Source organism: Elephas maximus, chromosome 7 (assembly GCF_024166365.1).
Source record: "Elephas maximus indicus isolate mEleMax1 chromosome 7, mEleMax1 primary haplotype, whole genome shotgun sequence".
NCBI lineage: Eukaryota > Metazoa > Chordata > Mammalia > Proboscidea > Elephantidae > Elephas > Elephas maximus.
This window is the reverse complement of record NC_064825.1, coordinates 102342112-102362066: the sequence shown is the minus strand read 5'-3', so window position 1 is coordinate 102362066 and position 19955 is coordinate 102342112. Positions and strand designations below refer to the sequence as shown.

At 46.8% G+C, this 19955-nt stretch overlaps 1 protein-coding gene across 2 annotated transcripts in view; it reads left to right on the top strand.

Moving 5' to 3' along the window:
- Window positions 1–3837: 3837 nt before the first annotated feature.
- Window positions 3838–19955, top strand: part of LRP4 (LDL receptor related protein 4) — a 55456-nt gene continuing 39338 nt past the window's right edge. Inside the window, exon 1 of one of the 2 annotated variants that reach the window (XM_049891049.1) lies at window positions 3838–4114. In XM_049891049.1, coding sequence (XP_049747006.1) covers window positions 4063–4114 — 52 coding nt within the window. In that variant the 5' untranslated portion in view covers window positions 3838–4062. Of the gene's footprint in view, window positions 4115–19053; window positions 19849–19955 lie in introns of those variants that run through there. The other variant, XM_049891050.1, reaches the window with a different exon arrangement.

The following is a 19955-nucleotide window of genomic DNA, read 5'->3' as shown; positions in this document are numbered from 1 at the left end:
GGTTCCTCATGAACATAATTAAGTGTTCTGGAATTCCCATTCTTTGAAATGTTATCCACAACTTGCTGTGTGTGATCCATACAGTCAAATGTCTGTGCATAGCCAATAAAACACAGGTAAACCATCTTTCTAGTATTCTCTGCTTTCAGCCAAGATCCATCTGACACCAGCAATGATATCCCTTGTTCCACGTTCAACACTTTAAAGAGGTCTTTTGCAGCAGATTTGCCCAGAGTAACACATCATTTGATTTCCTGACGGCTACTCTTTTTTTTTTTTACTCCCATGGGCTTTGATTATGGCTCCAAGTAAAACGAAATCCTTAACAACTTCAATCTTTTCTCCATTTATCATGATGTTGATGACATCTACCCAGCTTAAATGTTACCTGTTTCTCTGACAAGCCTTCTTTAACTCCCCAAATACAAATCAGGTCTCTCCTCTCATAGAACTCTGCACTTTTCCTTCAAAGCCCCTATTATTTGTAGCTTTAAATTCATCTGTGAGATCGTTTGTCTAATGTTTCTACATACCTACAGGTCCCCAACCATCAGACTGTTAGTTCCAAGGACCCAATAGATCTCATTCACCACTGCCCGCACTGTGCCTGGCACATAATATGCCCTCCGTAAATTATGAATGAATGAATACTGGAAATAGGCCTCCCTAAATTTTTAAGGCAGATAGGTGTGTAGGGTTTGGGTTCCTTTAAGTGTATTTATTCTTGGTTTCCTTTCTGCAGCTTTAAGAACGCCTCCCTTCCGTTCACGTTGCCGGCAACAAGGAAGTAATTCTGGAGAGAAGACAGAGCAGTTCTTCACACTCATGTACTTAATCTTTTAAATCAGGGTTTCTCAAGCTATATTAATGAAAACAGAACAACCCAAAGGAAAACAATGAGAAGATTCATGCATTGTAAAGAATGTAACCAATGGTCACCGAACAACTTGTGTAGAAATTCGTGAATGGAAACCTAAACTGCTGTGTAAACTTTTATCAAAAACACAATAAAATATTGTTTAAAAAAAAATCAGGATTTCTCAAACTCGGCACTATTACATTTGGAGTTGGATAATTATTTATTGTGAGGGACTGTCTTGTTCACTGTCGGACATTCAACAGCATCCTTGGCCTCTACCCTTTAGATGCCAGTGGTGCCCCCTCCCAAAACGGCAACCAGAAATGTCTGCAGATATTGCCTCATGTCTCCTAGTGAAGGAAGAGGAAAGCAAAATCGCCCCTGGCTAAGACCCACTGTTTTAAAGTGTGAAAAACTTCAGGCGTTTTTCTTTTTTTAGAAGAAATACATTTAGGAATTCAGATTGTTGAATGATGCCTGGGTTATAAGAGGATTCTACCAACTCAGTTGGATCAAAATGGTGTCCATTTCTATCTTGTTTCTATAGCACTCCCTGTGTTTCCTTTGAAAAGGCCGTTAGTGATGGTTTAATTCAAGGCCATATTCTGGTCTTGGAAATTCAGTTCCCTGGGCTGTGCTAGGAGGATGAAGGAGAGGGGTAGTGTTTCTGAGGAAACCAATGCCTCCTAGGCCCTTCTGGAATTGACAGTCTCCTACAACTTTTCTAGGGGCATGTCCTAGAGGACAATAAAGGGGAGAAAAGCAGCCCATTCTGGCCTGCTTTTCAGAATCTCTCACTCCAAACAAGAAAGTCTGAGAGGCCTGGTAAAAATAAATATGGCTTAGCACTCCTGGCAGAAGAGCAGTTTCTGACAGCCAAGGCTTAATTCACCCTAGGGGGTGACCCAGGCAGGGACTATGCACAAAGTTCATTTCTACGCATTGATATTCCCACTGACACACCGTAACCAGGGATGGCTCTGTGTACCAGAGCTGTGCCGAACCGTGAAGGATGAAGGAGGAGGACTTGGGAGGCACACAGAAAACACAGTCTCTTGAGCCTGAGTCAGACAGGGACAGCCAGCCTCCTCCTTCCCCCCCAAACCCAGGAAAACAATACAAATCATGCCTTCTGGAAAGGAACCTGTCCTTTTTATGCAAAGTGGGAACTGTTTATAAATTCTTAATCCCCTGACATTGAAAGTATGGTGACCGGCTGTCCTGGATTTTTTGGGACAAATGTATTCATGACACCACATGTCCCTAGTTTTCATTTGGAAAAAAACATGGTGTCCGGAATCATAAGGTCTCTCTCAACAGGTTGAAGAGCAAGTCTTCATAAGCAGCATACACTGAAACCCCGAGAACAAGTAAGGCTGCGTCAGAAACTCTGGGAAGGGCTAAGAATCAGCCCATACTTTTTACTTTTTTCAAAACCTTGGACTTTAAGCTAAGGTGGCTTAGACCAGAAAGGTTGCCTGTCTTTCCTAGCTTTAAGATCATTTAGACCTGACCTGACTCGACTGCCGCCTTCAGTCAGCAAGAAAAACTACACACCCAGAAAATGCCTCCGTATTAGTTACCATGGTGATGCTAGTTCAACCACATTGCATCTGGGTAAAAATTCCAGGCAAAACAGTGTAGAGGAACACTCGCTGAGAAGGAGTTAACGCTTCACTTTTTTTCTGTTGCTGTTGTCATTGTTGCAAAGTATGGTTGATGTTAGCTTTGATCAAAGATAGTAATTTGAAGTGAAAGCCTTCGAAAAATTGAAAACAAGCAAGGATGAAACGTCAACCTCTCCATTTGAAGAAATCTCCTAATATCCACTTTGCACTATACCAAATTACTTTGCCCTCAACTAACAGGGGGCATTTGGATATTCTTTACTCTATTTTTTTTTTATTTACTAGTGAGAGGGAAGTGGTTTAAGGAAATCCGCAGATGATCCAAAGCCAGGAAACACTGGCTTACCAGCTTGCAGAGAAAACTGATGCTTAGGGCCTAAGGAGGTTGAGGACTTGCGCAAAAGTAACAAAACAAGATTCAACTTAGAAAAATGGTAAGGGTAACAAAATTAACCCATATTATTAATATGTATTAGGGAGAGAAATCAGCCACAAAGCTAAAAGAGAAACCCAAAAGTTAAAACATTGCTGAAGAGCCCTACAGAGTGAAGGGAGGTGGGGGAGGCTGAGGTCTTTGGGGGAGTGCATAGGACTCATTTCCTTACGCTCTTCCTTCCTGGCCAGGATCAGAAAGTCAAAGAAGGTGAAGAGGCTAACAACGCTGATTTACAAAGACAGAGAGGAGAAACTATGTCTGGGCCAGTTCTGGATGTCTGAGCTGGGCGACTGGACACAGACAACCACCTCAGGAAATGAGTAAATGAAAAGGGAGGTCGTGGAATTATTTAGCTCTAGAACAACGCTGCCTAGACGAAAAAAAAAAAAAAAAAGGAGAGGGAAAAAAAAAAAAATCAGAAAGGAATTTTGGTAGTGAGAACTCTAGTTAAGATACAGCACTCCAGGCCCCCTTACGTCCCTTGTTTGATGTCAATAAAGACCGAACGGATTATGTATTAGCAAGCATTGTATATTCTGAGACATCAATAAAGTCTGGACTTGGGGCCGGTAGGGGCGCCGAGGTCACGTCCAGGCGACTTGGGTCAGCCTGGGTGCTCCTCCTCAGGGTAGAATTAGAGTGAGCGGGATCGAGAGTTGCTGCTAGAATAATTTTTTTTTTTTAAGTTAGGGACATTCGAGCAGTAGTAATGGGGACAGAGAGGGGGCTCTCTCGAGGGCTAGGAATGTGGCGGCGGCCTGAGGAGAAACGGGGCCCGCGCAGGATGGGCCGGCGAGTGGGGTCGGGGGACCGGGAGGCGGGGGCCGAGGGCGGAAAGGGGCCGGGCCGGCGCTGGGGGCGGGACCAGGCGTGGTGGCCGTGGCGGGGGCTGCGGCGCTGGGGGCGGGGCGGCCGGGCCCGGGACACCCCCTCCGGGTCCCCTGGCGGGGCAGCTTCGGCTCTGGCAGCACTGGAAGCAGCAGCGGCCGGAGCGGACTTGCAAGGCGCGCTCGTAGCTGTGGAGCCAGGACGCTTCCCCCTGGGGACCCTCGGCCGACTCTCTCCGCCGCGCCGCGCTGTCCCGCGGGAAGCAGCGGGACCCCCGGCTGGCAGGGAGCGCCGGCGGCGGCTGCGGCACCATGAGGCGGCCGTGGGGCGCGCTGCTGCTTGGCGCCCTGCTCTGCGCACACGGTAAGCGGCGCCGCAGCGCCCGCGCCAGCCGGCCCAAGGGGAAAGTTTGTCCGTGGGTCCGGCCGCTGCAGGACTTAACTTCCCCGGGGCGGGACGGCGCAGGCTGGGGCCTGAGACCCCTCCCCCCACCTTTAGCCCCGAGATTGCCCGGGAGGGGAAAAGGACCTCCCCCAGCTCCTCAAGTACGGTGAGGGTCAGTGGCGGAGGCGCTGGCCGGGTCTCGGGTCTGGGCCGGACTCGGCGCTCCCGGGCTTGCTTCCCTCCCTTGCAGTGGCCCGGGCTGGGGGTAAGATCCGAGGCACTCGTTCGCCTTCCCTCGCTGCTCTTTGAGGAGCCGCGGGCTGCTTTCCTTTCGGGTTATGCTAGGGTCTCTGTGTCCTTGGTGCAAGAGAATGTATGCGAAGAAAGGGAGGCGAGGAGAACGGTCGCTAAACCCATACCTTGCAGGGTTAGGGGGTCTTGGGGAGAGGACCCCAGTGGAATCTGAGTACTTGAGCTCTAAGCATTCCTCTGCTCCGGGAATAATTCCTCGGACTCTGGACCTTCCTCCCTCTGAGGGTCTTTGGACACCACTTGCTCACAGCATCTCCCCTTGGTAGTGTTTGGGTTCCCTCTCCTGGCTGCGGCCAATCAGCTTCCTGCCTTGGATCCTCCCCGGGGAGGAGGGGGGACGAGGTAGGAAAAGGGTTGAAGAGGGACCCTGGGAAGAAACCGCTGGAAGGCTCCCGCAGATACGTTCTGGGGGCAGGGGGGTGGGGGCGCCGAACTTCAGAAGGCAGCCGCCCGGCCCTCGCGCTGGAGCCTTGGCCCTCAGGGGAGCTGGACCGCTGGCAGAGGGCTGCTGCTTCATCTGCTCTTTATTAATCACTTGTTTGGTGCCCGTTCGCAACTGGTGTGTGTGATTAGGGCTCCAGTGGAATGTTTCTGCGCAGCCGGGTAGGACCGTGGGTGCACCCCGTGATTTAGCAGCTGCCTCTGGTTTGTGCCCACAGATCAAAGAACTTTGATCTTTGAACCCCAGCCCCATTCACCCACCGCTATTCAGTGTGTGGGGAGAGCGCATTCGGCCCGCTCTCTTCCCAGCCCAGATGAGAGGGGGTGGGGTTCGGAGCGGAGGGGTCCGTAGACCCTGGCCTTACACCGATTCTTTCTTTAATGTGGGGGAGCTGTTGTGGAAATAGTGTAGATTTCGGGACTTGCCTGGCAGGGCGTGGAGATGCTGGTCACTTGTTTTAATGATTAGTTTACTTCTCAAACCTAAAGCGGGATTCTTGTGTCTGTTCTTTAAACTACCCATGGATTTTAAATGGCTTTTTCCAATGCCCTCTCTAGCGCCAACTGAACTCTTTCTCTCTGAGGAGTCGCAGCCTGGCCGCCCCCACGTTCCTCTCTGCGCTGTGCTCTCCCCCATCGGGCCCTCTCCTACAAGGTTATTTGTAGCTTCTTTGGCGTGTCGGGACAGCAGCCCTACTGGGGTAGGAATGTAACTGCTCTTCCCACTACATGGGCCCCTTAAAGGGACAGCTGTGCTTTTTGGGGGTTCCCTCTTTGGGCTGTAGAGGGTGAGGATAGAACTTTCCTGTTGGCCACCTTGAGGAAGTTTTGCAAAAGATCAAGGGAAATGGCAGGGCACTGAAATAGAGGGCTAAAATGGATACTGACAAAGCCAGAGAGGAGATTGTCACCTTCTGCCCTGGGGAAGGGGGAGCTGGAGAGTTCCGGGCTGAGATTGGCCAAGAGGATTTTTACTGCTCCAGCGCTGTCAAAACTGCATACCCTTCATCCGCATTGACACCGAGGGTGAGAAGGTGGGGGGAGGTAGAGATTTGCACGTATTTAATGGTTCACCAAAAAAAGAATGAAAAGGTTCTCCGTAACTCATTTGGGTTCCTTTTCAGGGAAAAAAGTTTAAGAAAAACTTCTAAACATGGGAGTGCTTTCTGTGTGCATGTGTAAGTATAGTCAGTGGCATGAAGATGTTAACTTTAGTCTGGTCTGAGATCTTGCCATCCTTGGAGGCTGGGAGGGACAGCTTCATGGTTCACTACTGAGACTGAGCAGTTGTAGAATGTGGAATGAGTATGACAGAAAATACCACCATGAAGATCCCTGACACTATGTTCCAAGGGTTCAGGGAGAAGATGGTTGTGATAAAGGTAGTAGTAAATAAATTAGGCAGACCGACCTGAGCCAGAAGTGAATATTCAGGGCAGTAAAGTTTAAGGTGTTTATTTAGATACTGCGCATTCACTGGGCTTTTTCTAGAGCCTCTGGGTTTGATCTGAGCTTATGTAATACGCCAGCCTTAATGATTTTGGACAGAACCTTGATTGCTCGTAATAGCCACTTGAAGAGTGGAAACCATATTTGTCCAGGAGGTCTCTTCCAGGTAAGTGAAACATTGAAAATTCTCCCAGGAGTGCTTAGATAGATAGAAGACTGTTTCTGATGATGAGTGCAGAAGAGTGGAGCTGACACTGGTCTCCTTTCTATCTGGCTGTTGTCATAGTTGTCATGATGCTTGAGTGACCTTGTCCTTGATCTTTTTGGGCTTGTGAAAGATGCTTGGCTTGTCACTGATTTTGGATTTCCTCTTCTGTCCCCTGTTGAATATCAGATAACATCTTTGGGACTGGCACATGGTATTAAGAATGACAGGTGCAAGGGAACCAAGTCTGGCCATGTCTGATTACAGAGCACATTGGACGTGTCCATCTTCTGGGTCAGTCAAGAACACAGGAGGTCACAGAGGACAGGGTGCTTTATTGGTCTTTGCTAGCCCTTTTACTGATGGAATGCTAACCTTGATTCCTAAGAAGGAGGGATTTGGGAAAGATTGGCTCTGTTGCTGCTCGTTTGTGGAGAAGATCCATTGTAGGGACTTCCTGAATAGGAACAGAATTTCAGGGACTAATTTGATAAACTCTTCCCTGGAAAGTTCCCATGGCCTTGTCTTTTGTATGACCAGGCACATCTCAATTATGAGACAATTCCATGCCCTTTCGTCTAGGTCTGTTAGCCTGTTCCAGCCATGATCTCTCTACATTCCTTGACATGGCTTAACCACAAGTTTTGTCACAGTTGTCTGGGCATGGGGCATCTGGGCCCCAGACTGTCTGGACTGCCATCTCATTTTCAGCAACAGAAGCCCTTCTCCCCTTCTCAGCCTGGTGGGATTCAGTGTCCTAGAGAAGACTCTATGCTGACTGGTTGGCTGGCAGAGGCCAAGTCCAGCCCTATAAATAGCTCTGATGAATGTCTGTGCTTGCCACTCTCTCTGTAGCTTAGAGCTGCCAGGGTCAGATTGTTTCTTCCTTGTACACTCAGAAACATTCCCTAAGCTGGACTCTGCACCCATTCACTTGTTCATTCATTCAGCAAACGCACATTTATCAAGCACTAATCTAATCACTTTGTACAAAGCTCAGTGATTAAGAAGCACAGGCAGACCAGGGTTTAAATCTTGATTTTGGCATTGACACTTCCTGGCGACCCTGTACAAAACACTTCCCCTCAACAAGGGATTCAGGTGTAACTTATCACACAAGAATATTGTGAAGATTAAATGAGATAGTAAATTAAGTGAGATAATCAACCAGTTGCCGTTGAGTCAGTTGTGATTCCTGGCGACCCTATGTGTTGCAGGGTAGAACTTCGATCCGTAGTGTTTTCAAGGTATGATCTTTTGGAAGCAGAACATCAGAGTTTTCTTCGGAGGTGCATCTGGGTGGGTTTGAACTGCCAACCTTTTGGTTAGTAGTCAAGTGCTTAACCATTTGCGCCATCCAAGGATTCCAAATTGGGATAATAAACAAACAAAAACCAACAAACCTGTTGCTGTCCTATTCGTTCTGACTCATGGTGACTCCATGCAGAGTAGAACTGCTCCCTAGAATTTTCTTGGCTGTAATCTTTAAGGATACAGATCACCAAGTCTTTCTTCTGTGGCAACACTGGGTGGGTTTGAACCAGGGTTTTACACTGGTTCTTCCCGGTTCAGTTCTGCCAAGGAAGTGAAACTGAAACAGGCCTGAATTTTAAAAATTTGTGTGAACTGAAATGATAACTGGAATGGGAAAAATTACGGGTCAAAGCCCTGCTAGAAACCTAATCTCCCTCTTAGAAAACAAGGGCAGCCTGCATGTTGCATAGCAACCAAATCTCTTGAACGTGGGATTTTGAGCAGAGTCGGAAACAGCTTGTTGCCCTGTTCAAAGGTGGCAGCCGACCGCACGGCTTTGAACGTGTGTTTCTCTCCCCAGTCCTGCCAATAATCCAGTCTCACACACCAGGCTCCTGAAAGGGCTTGCTATGCCTCTTCCGAGTCTCCTATTCTAGGGCTTCAACCTGTAATTTTTCCCATTGCAGTTATCATTCTGAATCACGCAAATTGTAAAAATTCCGGTCTGTTCTGGTTTCACTTCATCTGCCATGACTGAACCAGTTTGAACTGGCTCAAAGCCCTATTCTGAACTGTCAGTCTTTCTGTTAGTAGTTGAGGGCAAACCCTTTGCACCACTCAGGGATCTAAATGAGGTAATAGTATGTTAAAATTATTCAGCCCAGAGCCTGACAATTACTGTTTTACCATAGACCTTGCTTGATACATGTTAGCTGCTTGTTGGCAAGGCTGTGTAAAAGTGGGTAAGAGATACCCCTTGCTTTTGGAATATGAAAGTCCAGTAAACAATTATACTACAGTGTCATGTGCTAAAGTGGAGGCCCAGTCCTTCATTCATTTCAACCGATTCTTTGCTTTTCTCTTTCAAAGATCTTGCCACTTCTCCATCTTGAAAACTAGTGAGACCTAAGCATGGTTTCCCCCTATCCACACCTCCAGAAAAGAGGTCTGTTAAGTTATAACAGGAGTGTAGGGGAGTGTGCTCGGCCTTAGTTCTACAGGGAGAGGTCCGGGGAGATGGGGCTTTCCTCTCAGAGCTTCCCTATTAGATGCAGTGTGATCAGCAAGTGGTCAGCGATGTGGCCTGGCAACTGCTCACCCTGAGATTGCTGTGACCCTCCGTGACCCAGGGTGAGAGGTGCTGGCTGAGGGCTCTTGTAGCTGGAACAGTTTGGAATTCCAAGCTCTCCCTCCCCCTGGTCTGAGCAGGGAGTCGGGGCCCAGAGCTCATAAGGTAGTAATTGCCCCCAATTTGGGGGCTGGGCTGTTACAGAGCCTCCCTCCTTCCTTCACAACCACAGTCTTCAATCAGGAATCCCGTCAGTGTGCAGGGATAATTGATGTGGATCTGGAGCCCCCGACTCACCCCCAGCCCCCAGCTCCTTCACCCCGAAGTTTGACCCCTGTTGTCTCTTTGTTTCCGCCTTTTAAGTTGGTGCCAGTGATGGGATGTTTTTTGAGGGCTGCAGAAAGTTGACAGTAACTATAAATAGCCTTTAAAAGAAGCTGATTCTCTGGCTTCCTGGAGGTCCTTTGATTCCATTTTCTGTTCTTCTGCATTTTTTGATTTAGCAAGAAGCAAACATCCTAGGTGCCCTTGGGCACCTCTTACACCCATCCAAGCAAACTTCCTGCTTTCACTGCATGCAGGCATTCCATCCTTGCTCACAGATGAGTGGATTGACTGTGTGCTTTCCCTAACGTCTTGCTTCCCCAAGCATAATAGCGCTCTCGAAGCTTCCCTGTTGTTCAGGTTAGAGTAAGGAGGGGAGGGGCACTCCTCGAGACCCAGCTGGGGAAGGCCTGGTTGGGACTTGCGGCTTGCCCTGACTTGGGCTACGGGAACCCCCCCCACCACCTCTGCACTGAGCTGAGGATCAGAGCTGTGCGCAAAGCCGGAAACAAAAGACTGGGAGCAAACCTCCCATCTGGCTGAGAGGCAGCGACACAAAGGTGCTGCTACATAATTTATCACCGGAGGTTCGCTGGGGCCTGGAAGCTCCAGGCTCCAGGCAGCGCCTTTTGCGAGGGAGGGACCCTTCCCCTGTCTGGGTGTAGGGCCAGGTAGGTACAGAGCAGGGTATTGGCAGAGACACCAGATTAACATGAGAAAATAAAGACACTTTGAGGTTGTAAGTGCCCCCAGTGATCACTCCAAGCTCAGCAGCTCTACTTCCTGCCAGACCTATAGGGCGGGGGTGGGGGAAAGTGCTTCAAGTCTTCTTTTCCGATGGCTCCAGCCTTGGAAGTGCAACTGCCATCACCTTTTGGGCATGGGTGAGGGCAGAGAGAGCTTCCTCTGTTAGCTTGGCTGGAGCTTTATGGAAACCAAAGGGAGATGCCAGGTTATACTATCTATGAGCCTAGCAAATAAGAAAAGCGAACTCCTTTCTCTTCTTTCCACTCCCCCCAGCTCAGGCAGATTAATAAAGCAGTTTCAACTACAGGCTCCCGAGATGCAGTGAAAGTGAGTGCCTCTAAAATGTATCTCCCCAAATGAGAATTTCCGCTCTTCTGGAAATGATCTCCTCTGTGACCATTTTTGTACTCCAGACTGGGACATGTGGTCTAAAAAATACACATATACTTCTGGGGCATGTAACATTTTGGGATGCCCCGTGATAGTGTTTAGTATGTGTTATCACATTTCCTCCTCACGATATCCTTATGAGGTAGGTACTGGTAGGCCCCTGTTTTATAGGTGGGCAACTGAGGCACAGAGGGTTTATTGTCACAAGGCTAGGTAGTATAACAGAGTTAGGCTTTGAACCCAGAGCCTAAACCATTAATCCCCAACCCATGTTACCTCTCAGAACAGAATATTTTAAATCCATGCTGTCCCAGATTTGGGTCAGGAGTACCTACATTTCATCTTGGGTTGACTGCCTCTCCTTTCTGTGTTCAGACATCTTCTCAGGAATCCCAGTGCATAAAGAATTACTTTCCAGGTGCTTTTTGATGGAGAGAGGCCTAAAAAGGCTCTGAGAAAGGGAGATGAGGATTGTCGCTCCCTGAAGCTACATGTTATTGTGTGAGTCTTGTGTTTTGAGATGTAGTAGGAGGGAAAAGCAATATTTTGAGAAGCCCCTCACAGAGCACAGCCAGATTCAAGCCCTGTTGGAGTTGGGAAATCTGTTGATTGAGCTCCTGGGGAGGCTAAATAGAATTTTGGGGACCTGTATGCAGATTGCCTGGTATCGTGGCTATGTTACCACACTGAGAGAGAGGACATATCCAGATGAAGATGTTGTTGTTGTTGTTAGGTGCCATCAAGTCAGTTCCAACTCATAGCAACCCTAGGTACAACAGAATGAAACACTGCCCGATCCTGCGCCATCCTTACAATCATTGTTATGCTTGAGCTCATTGTTGCAGCCGCTGTGTCAATCCACTTGGTTGAGGGTCTTCCTCTTTTCTGCTGACCCTGTACTCTACCAAGCATGATGTCCTTCTCCAGGGACTGATCCCTCCTGACAACATGTCCAAAGTATGTAAGACACAGTCTCGCCATCCTTGCCTCTAAGGAGCACCCTGGCCGCACTTCTTCCAAGACAGATTTGTTTGTTCTTTTGGCAGTCCATGGTGTATATTCAATATTCTTCACCAACACCACAATTCAAAGGCGTCAACTCTTCTTTGGCCTTCCTTATTCATTGTCCAGCTTTCACATGCATATGATGTGATTGAAAATACCATGGCTGGGTCAGGCACACCTTAGGCTTCAGGGTAACATCTTAGCTCTTCAACACTTTGAAGAGGTTCTTTGCAGCAAATTTACCCAATGCAATGCGTCTTTTGATTTCTTGACTGCTGCTTCCATAGGTGTTGATTATGGATCCAAGTAAAATGAAATCCTTGACAACTTTAATCTTTTCTCCGTTTATAATGATGTTGCTCATTGATCCACTTGTGAGGATTTTTGTTTTCTTTATGTTGAGGTGTAATCCATACTGAAGATGAGAGTGTTTATAATAATAATAATAGCAGCTTACTATGTACTTCATGGAGCCGTGGTGGCACAGTGGTTAAGAGCTTGGCTTCTAAGCAAAAGGTTGGCAGTTCGAATATACCAGCCACCCCACAGAAACCCTATGGGGCAGTTTTGTTTTGTTTTTTTGATGTGTACTTCATATATATTGTCGCATTTAAATCTTCCAGCAACCCAATGAGACAGGTACTATTATTATCCCTATTTTAAAAAGAGGGGGAAAAAAATCCATTTCTGAATTGCTATGTGCTTTAGTTTCTGAATTCTTTCTTCTGTACTTGCCTACTAGGAATTAAACAAAAAAAAAACCTGTTGCCGTAGAGTCGATTCTGACTCATAGCGACCCTATGGGACAGAGTAGAACTGCCCCATAGAGTTTCCAAGGAGTGCCTGGTGGGTTCAAACTGCCGACCCTTTGTTAGCAGCTGTAGCACTTAACCACTACACCACCAGGGCTTTCAACTCGGAATTACTTGATGATAAATTAAATGAAGATAAAGGAACCATGTGCCTCAAGCTCCTCCAGAGAAAGACAATGAAGCAGGACTCTTGCCACAGTCCTCTCTTCCACCTCTCTCTGTGCTTATTCATGCTGCCAACGTAACAGGTTATTTCTGTGGGTTTTCATGCCACTGACGTAACCCATGAGGATGGCACTGTTACTTGACATGCAGCGGGGCTTTGTAATGGATTGAATTGTGTCCCCCCAAAATAGGTGTCAGCTTGGTTAGGACATGTGTGGTTGTCCTTCATTTTGTGATTTTCCTATGTGATATAAGTCATAATCTCTTTCTGTGGTTAAAGAAGATTAGGGTGGGATGTAACACTCTTTCTCAGGCAACGTCTCTGATCCAATGTAAAGGGAGTTTCCCTGGGGTATGGCCTGCACCACCTTTTATTTTACAAGAGATAAAAGGAAAGCGAAGCAAGCAGAGAGTTGGGAACCTCATACCCCCAAGAAAGCAGCGCTGGGAGCAGAGCGCGTCCTTTGGACCTGAGGTTCCTGCGCTGAGATGCTCCCAGATCAAGGAAAGACTGATGATAAAGACCTTCCTCCAGAGTCGACAGAGACAGAAAGCCTTCCCCTGGATCTGATGCCCTGAATTCGGACTTGTAATCTCCTAGACAGTGAGAGAATAAATTTCTCTTTGTTAAAGCTATCCAATTGTGGTATTTCGTTATAGCAGCACTAGATGACTAAGACAGGTTTTGAACATCTCAAGCCTTGAAATAGCAGGTCTTAATCATGGGGCAGCTGGATAAGACAATGCCAGGGTAAGCTGCAATCTATAATAGTAGTAGCAAGAGCTGGCACTTACTGAGCACTTGGTATGTGTCAGGCACTATGCTAAGTGCTTTTGATGAATTAACTAATTTAATCCTTATAACATCCATATGAGGTAGGGGCTCTTATTATCCCCATTTCCCTGATGAGGAACTAAGGAATGAAAAGATTAAATAATACACCCAGGGTCAGACAGCCAGGAAATAGAGAAGCCAGGATTTGCACTGAAGGAGTTTTGCTCCCCTACTCTTAACATTCTTTTCCTCTGCCTCATGACGTTGGAGGCTGACCATTAAGAACTTTTTTTCTGTTTTTAAGAGTGTCAAGGAAGGGTGAACTTTTGGGACCAGTAATGATGTGTCTGATAATGTCTCCTTTGAGAGGACCTACTAGGAGAAGACTTCACCAGGTAGATTTTCAAACCAACCAAGTAAGGCTGGCCTCTAGGGATCAGGGGAATAAAAGGGACCATGGGACAGCAGTAGGTAGAGTCACACATGTCAGTATTATAGCCTGATAGTACAGAGAGTGGAAGGAACTCTTGTAGGAGAAAAAGAGTGAATTTAATCTAGGACTAGAAAGCCACCTTAAAAAGAAGGTTCTTGTTCTCTTGAGTACTGGTTAGATAGGAAATAACTACTTTCATTTCTGGTATGCGGGGTTCCTCTTTTTCTTTGACTCCAGCTTTTACAAGCCTCTAGATAAATGTATCATTCATTCATTTATTATCTTATTCATTTAACAAACATGTATTAAACACCTGCTACGTAGGCGCCCTGGTGGCACAACTGTTAAATACTAGGCTGCTAACTGAAAGGTTGGTGGTTCAAACCCAGCGGCTTCTTGGGAGAAAGACTTGGTGATCTGATCCTATAGAGACTACAGTCTAAAAAGCCCTATGGAGCAGTTCTGCTCTGTCGAATGGGGTCACTGTGAGTTGAAAATTGGCTCGACAGCAGCGAACAACCACATCAACAATATACTAAGCATTGAAGTTTTTGTTAGTTGCCCTTGAGCCAACTCTGACTCATGATGACCTTATGTTTAACAGAATGAAATCTTGCCTGGTCCTGTGCCATCTTCATGATCTTTTGTTTGTTTGAGTCCATTGTTGCAGCTATTGGGTCACTCCATCTCATTGAGGGTTTCCCTCATTTTCATTGGTTTTTGCACTGTGGATACAAAGCTGTATGTCACACAATTCAAGCTCCCGAGAAGTTTAGGTACTAGCAAGTGAACAGTGATCCCATAGTGGTTTAGTAGTGCCCCAGGAATAGGTACAGAGGGCCTCTGGAGCACAGAGAAGGGGCTTCTCCTTAGCCTGGGGCCAGGTGGGGCCAGGTAGGGCAGCATCAGCAAAGGATTCACCTCCTGGTCTCCTTCTGCCGCCCCCCACTTATTCTTTTTGTATTGATGCTAATGCTTCCTAAGCAGGCTCTGTCCTCTCCAAACAGTGGCTGTTTATAGGCACCTGAGTCTCTCCACATTCTGGGTAGCTCTTAGATGAGGTTAGGCCCATTTCCATGTGGCTCCTTGCTGCCATGCCTTTCAGTTACATCTGTTGTGTCTTGCTATGTGGTTGTCCCCTTCACTGAGAGACGCCTATTGTGGAGGCTACCTGAGGAGCTGAAATAAATGGATTTGTCCTCAGCTGGCCTGGATGTAGTTGAGGGTTGTTTCAGATAACTTATCCTCATTAAATAAGGTTTATATCCTCACCATTGCCACCAGTGGACAGAAGGAAGGTGAAGGGTTTTAGTATCATGCCTCCCATTGTAATCTCTTCCACATTGGGATAGCTGTCACACTCCAGAACATTCACAGGATAATCCTTAAGCCTTCTCATCTCTAGTTCAACTTGAAAAAGCTGCTCTGTGGCTGTGTGTCATCACTGTCCACCCATGTACCTCCAAGTGATAGGTGTGGCCTACCTCCAGATGAGCATTCAGTGGGATGAGGTACATCAGCGTCACCTGAGAAGCTTATTGAAAGACCAGATTCTGAGATCACACTGTGAGAATACTGGTCTAAGGTCAGATTGGAGCACCCGTCCTGGCTCTCCTACCTACCCTGTGACCTTGCCAAAGCAGGTGACTGTACCCATTAAACAGGCACTGTGGTAACTACTCAGGAAATTGTAATGATTAAATAAGAATGCAAATTCTATGCAAAACTAGCTTGTAAACTGTAAAGAGGAACGGCAAAGTATAATTATTTGTTATCAGAGCACTGTTCCTTCCCAGATCAATGTAACATCTAAGGCACTTTCTTGCTTCACTACTTTACCTTGGGGCAGGGGAAATTGGTCTTTAACCTTAGCAGTAACCAGAAGAAGAGGTCACTGGTTGAGACATACAAACTCACTGCATACTTGCTAATTGAGAATGCATAATGGGGAAATAAAAAAGAAAAACCAAAGCCAGTTGCCATTGAGTCAATTCTGAGTCATGGCAACTCTGTGTGTTTCAGAGTAGGCTGTGGTCCATAGGGTTTTCAATGGCTGTGATCTCTCAGAAGTAGACCGCTGGGACTTTTTTCCAAGATGCCTCTGGGAGAATTCAAACGGCCAACCTTTTAGTTAATAGCCTAACGTTTAACCATTTGCACCAACCAGGGACTCCTGGATAAAGGAGAGGGACCCAGAAGTTCCAGTGTTGTAAATTCCAATTTTTGACCTTGAGATTTTAGAGATTCTCGTAATAGCAATACCGTATATTGAGATGCATTATAATGAAGTGGTTAAGAGCAGAGGCTCTGGGATCAACCTACCTGGATGTGAATGCTGGCTCCCACCCTTAGTACCTGTGTGACCTACCACAGACTTAACCTCCCTGTGTCTTAATCCTCAACTGTAGAGTGGTGATAATAATGATAGTACCACCTCTCAGGGTTGTTGAGAGGATTCAGTGACATAGCTTATGAAAAGCACTTAGAAAAGTACTTGGAGGGCACCTGGTAAGTACTCAATAAGTGATGGTTGTAGTATGATGAAGCTTTTATTGTGTGTCAGTCCTATGGTAAATATCTTACATGGATTATTTAACTTAATTTTTACCAAAAAACTTTGAGCTAGTACTATTATTATTTCCATTTTACAGAGGAGGAAACTGAGGCTCAGAGACATTAAGTGACTTGCTCGAAGTTGTACAGTTAAGTGGCAGAACCAGAATTTGAACCCCAGTTTCTCTGATTTCAGAATCTATGCTCTCTACTACCGTGTTATACTGTATCTCCTATACTAGTTGACTGTTTCCCTTTTTTCATTTGAAGGAAAGCAGTGGGAAATTGGTAAGGTAACTGAGGCAAGGAAAACCAAAAAAAAAAAAAAGAAAGAAAAAACCCATTGCCATCGAGTCAATCCCAACTCATAGTGACCCTATAGGACAGAGTAGAACTACTTCATAGGGTTTCCAGGGAGCACCTGGTGGATTCGAACTGCTGACCTTTTGGTTAGCAGCCATGTAAATGGTGAGATTTTGGTTAGTACCCCAGGAAGGCCCAATGAATACATTAATGCGTATCCCCAAAACTAGGCGCTTTGATGATCAGAACACCTTGGAGAAGAGACCTTTCCTTTACTGAATTGCATTAGGTCAGAAGGCTAGGCCCAGGCCCTTGGGGGTCTAGGGAACTTGCTGTGAGGCTGGCAAAAAGCTTTTATAGCTGGAAGCGTAGTTGAGTATTCTAACTCAAAACTCTCTTAAAATGAAGACTGTGTTTTGCCACCCAGCAACACTGGTTTCCTTTCTTCGAGCACCATTCTTTTAGTTAACAAGGGTTAAAAGCTGCCCTTTAGGATCACAGCCAGGACTTGAGTAAAAAGGCAGAATTCCACCTCCAGGGACCCAGAGGGGCTGAGGTTGTCCAGGAGAGCTTGCTTTTTGGAGTGTCGTATGTCTGTTTACTGTATGAACACCCAAGTCAAGGGCTTGCCTGCCCATGGCCACCTGACCTTCACGGTGCAAAGTTCAGATGCTGCTCTGACAGGCAGGAAGTCCAACTCTCCCTGCCGCCTGCCACTAACTCAATGCATCTCCAGTGGAATGCTTTGTTCCTGAAGTCTGCTCGGTGAAATCGGGATTCCTGTTGTCGCTCAGTGAAAAGTGGGGGTAGGGCCCTAGAAAACCAGTCCGAGGGCTCCTCTTTACCTTCAGTATCCTTTTCGCTTACATACAGCCTCAGGAAACTGCTGTTCTCCTTGCTCTCCCGATGCTGGTGCTCAGCTTCTTAAAATAAAAGCCTTTTGGGAAAATTTAGCTTTCGTATATCCACACTTACACTCTCCCAGGAAACCCTGGTGGTGTAGTGGTTAAGGGCTACGGCTGCTAACCAAAGGGTTGGTAGTTCAAATCCACCAGGGGCTCCTTGGAAACTCTGTGGGGCAGTTCTACTCTATCCTATAGGGTTGCTATGAGTCGGAATCGACTTGACGGCACTGGGTTTGGTTTTCGGTTTTTACACTCTCCCAGCCTCAGTTCATTGAGCATCTTTGGTGTGCCAAAGAACTAGGTTAGTTTCTTCCACATATATTTTCTTGTCCAATCCTTGTGGATTTTTTTTTTTTTTTACAAATGAGGAGACAGAGGCTGTGGCATTAAGTGAGTCACATGGCTGGTCAGTGGAACCCAGCTCTGCTGCTCCAAGTTCAAGGCTTTTTCCTCCTCCCTCCGGGAGCCTTTCTTCTTCTGTGTCCTTGTTACTCCTTCACCTCCAAGTCCCTGTTGGTGCATCCTTAACTTCCTCATGTGTGTGGCTAGCAGCATTTTTACAACTTCGGCACTGTTGACTTTTCGAGCCAATAATTCTTTTTCGGGGGCTGTCCTGTGCATCATAGAATGTTTAGCAGCATCCCTGGCTTGTCTGCCTGTAGCACCGGCAGCCATGAAAGCAAAAATGTCTCCAGACATTGTCAGATGCCCCCTGGGGAGCAAAATCATCCATGATCAAGAACCCCTGATTAAGCCTTATTGTTCCTCCTCCCCATACTTTTCTACGAAGGGAATATGTGTGTTGGGGAGCCCCATTACATGGAGTTCTCTGAAATACTTACTCTTTCCTGTGTAATGTGGCCAGAATACCCCAAAGTGGGTGCCTGTAGCTGTGATGAGCTGGTCACACTACCAAAGTTCCTCAAGCTCTGTTTCCCAGGGTCTGTGTAAGATATCCCTTCTCAGTGCTCCCAGAACAGGCCTGAGAGGGGCTGGTTCTTCAGCACTTTCCCGGGAAAGAATCCCCTGTCCTAAACTTGCAGAGTAACCTGGAGAGGCGCAAGCACTGGGCTTGGAGGGCACCTTTCTGTAGGTATAGAGATGCTACACCTCCCAGACTTCCCTTGGCTTCTGCAGGAAATCCCGCATCTTTTCTAGGGCAGCTGATTCCCTAAGCATCTGGAGGGAGAGGTCAAGGCCTCAGTTGAGAATCTGTTGAAAGCTGTGGGCCCTCTCGCCAGAAACATACATTTTGCCTGCAGTTTCAGGAGTTCACAGATCCCACCCATCCATCCACCCATCCGCCCACCCTTCCATCCTTCCTTCCTTCCACAGGTTAGGAAGTCCTGCCTTGTGCTCACACTCATCGTTGGGGCCAAAGTGAAGAAGGAGGGGCCTAGGGCTCTCTCCCGGCTCTTGGAGGGGGAGTAGCATACCCTTTCATTCTTGGCCCTAAGTAGACCAAAGTTGTTTTTTTTTTTTTTTAATAATTTATTGTGGTTTAGGTGAAAGTTTAAGAGAAAATTAGTTTCCCATTCAGCAGTTTATACACAGATAATTCTATGACATTGGGTGCAATGTCCTCAATGTGTCAGCACTTTCCCCATTTCCACCTTGTGTTTCCTGTTGCCATTCCCCCAGTTTTCCTGCTCCTTCCTGCCTTCTTAACTCTGCTTTTGGGCAAATGTTGCCCTTTTGGTCATGTATAGTTGATTGTTCTGAGGAGCATGTTCCTCCCGGGTGTTATTGTTCACTTTATAGGCCTGTCTTTTATGTGTCTGAAAGGTGATCTCCAGGAGTGGCTTCAGTTCTAAGTTAGAAGGGTGTCTAAGAACCATAGTCTCAGAGGTTCCACCAGTTTCTATCAGACTAAGTCTGGTCTTTTTTTGAGTTTTGTTCTACCTTTTTCTCCCACTCTATCCTTCTATTGTGATCCCAGTCAGAGCGGTTGGTGATGGTAGCAAGGCACCATCTAGTTTTTCTGGTCTCAGGTTAGCAGAGGCTGTGGTTCATGTGGTCCATTAGTCCTTTGGACTAATTGTTTCTTTGAGTCTTTGGTTTTCTTCGCTCTTCTTTGCTCCGGACAGAAAGAGACCAATAGTTGTAACTTAGATGTCCGCTCGCAAGCTTTTAAGACCCCAGTGGCTTACTCATGAAAGTAGGATATAGAACATTGTCTTTATGGACTGTGTTATGCCAGTTGACCTAGATGTCCCCCTGAGACCATGGTCCCTAGCTCTCAAGCCCAGTATCTCAGTCTCGGGAGGTGTTTGGTCATGCAGGCCAAAGATTTTTAACGTGAAGCAGGAATGTGCATCAAGGAGATGAGCCAAGAGAGAGAAGCTGGGTCAGGTAAATAGAAAAGGAAGAAGGGTGGTAATTTAGGAGCTGACTCCTTCCTTGTTCCAGCCCAGTCTGAGGGCAAGGCCCAGCTGATGGGAGGAAGGGGAGGAGAAAGC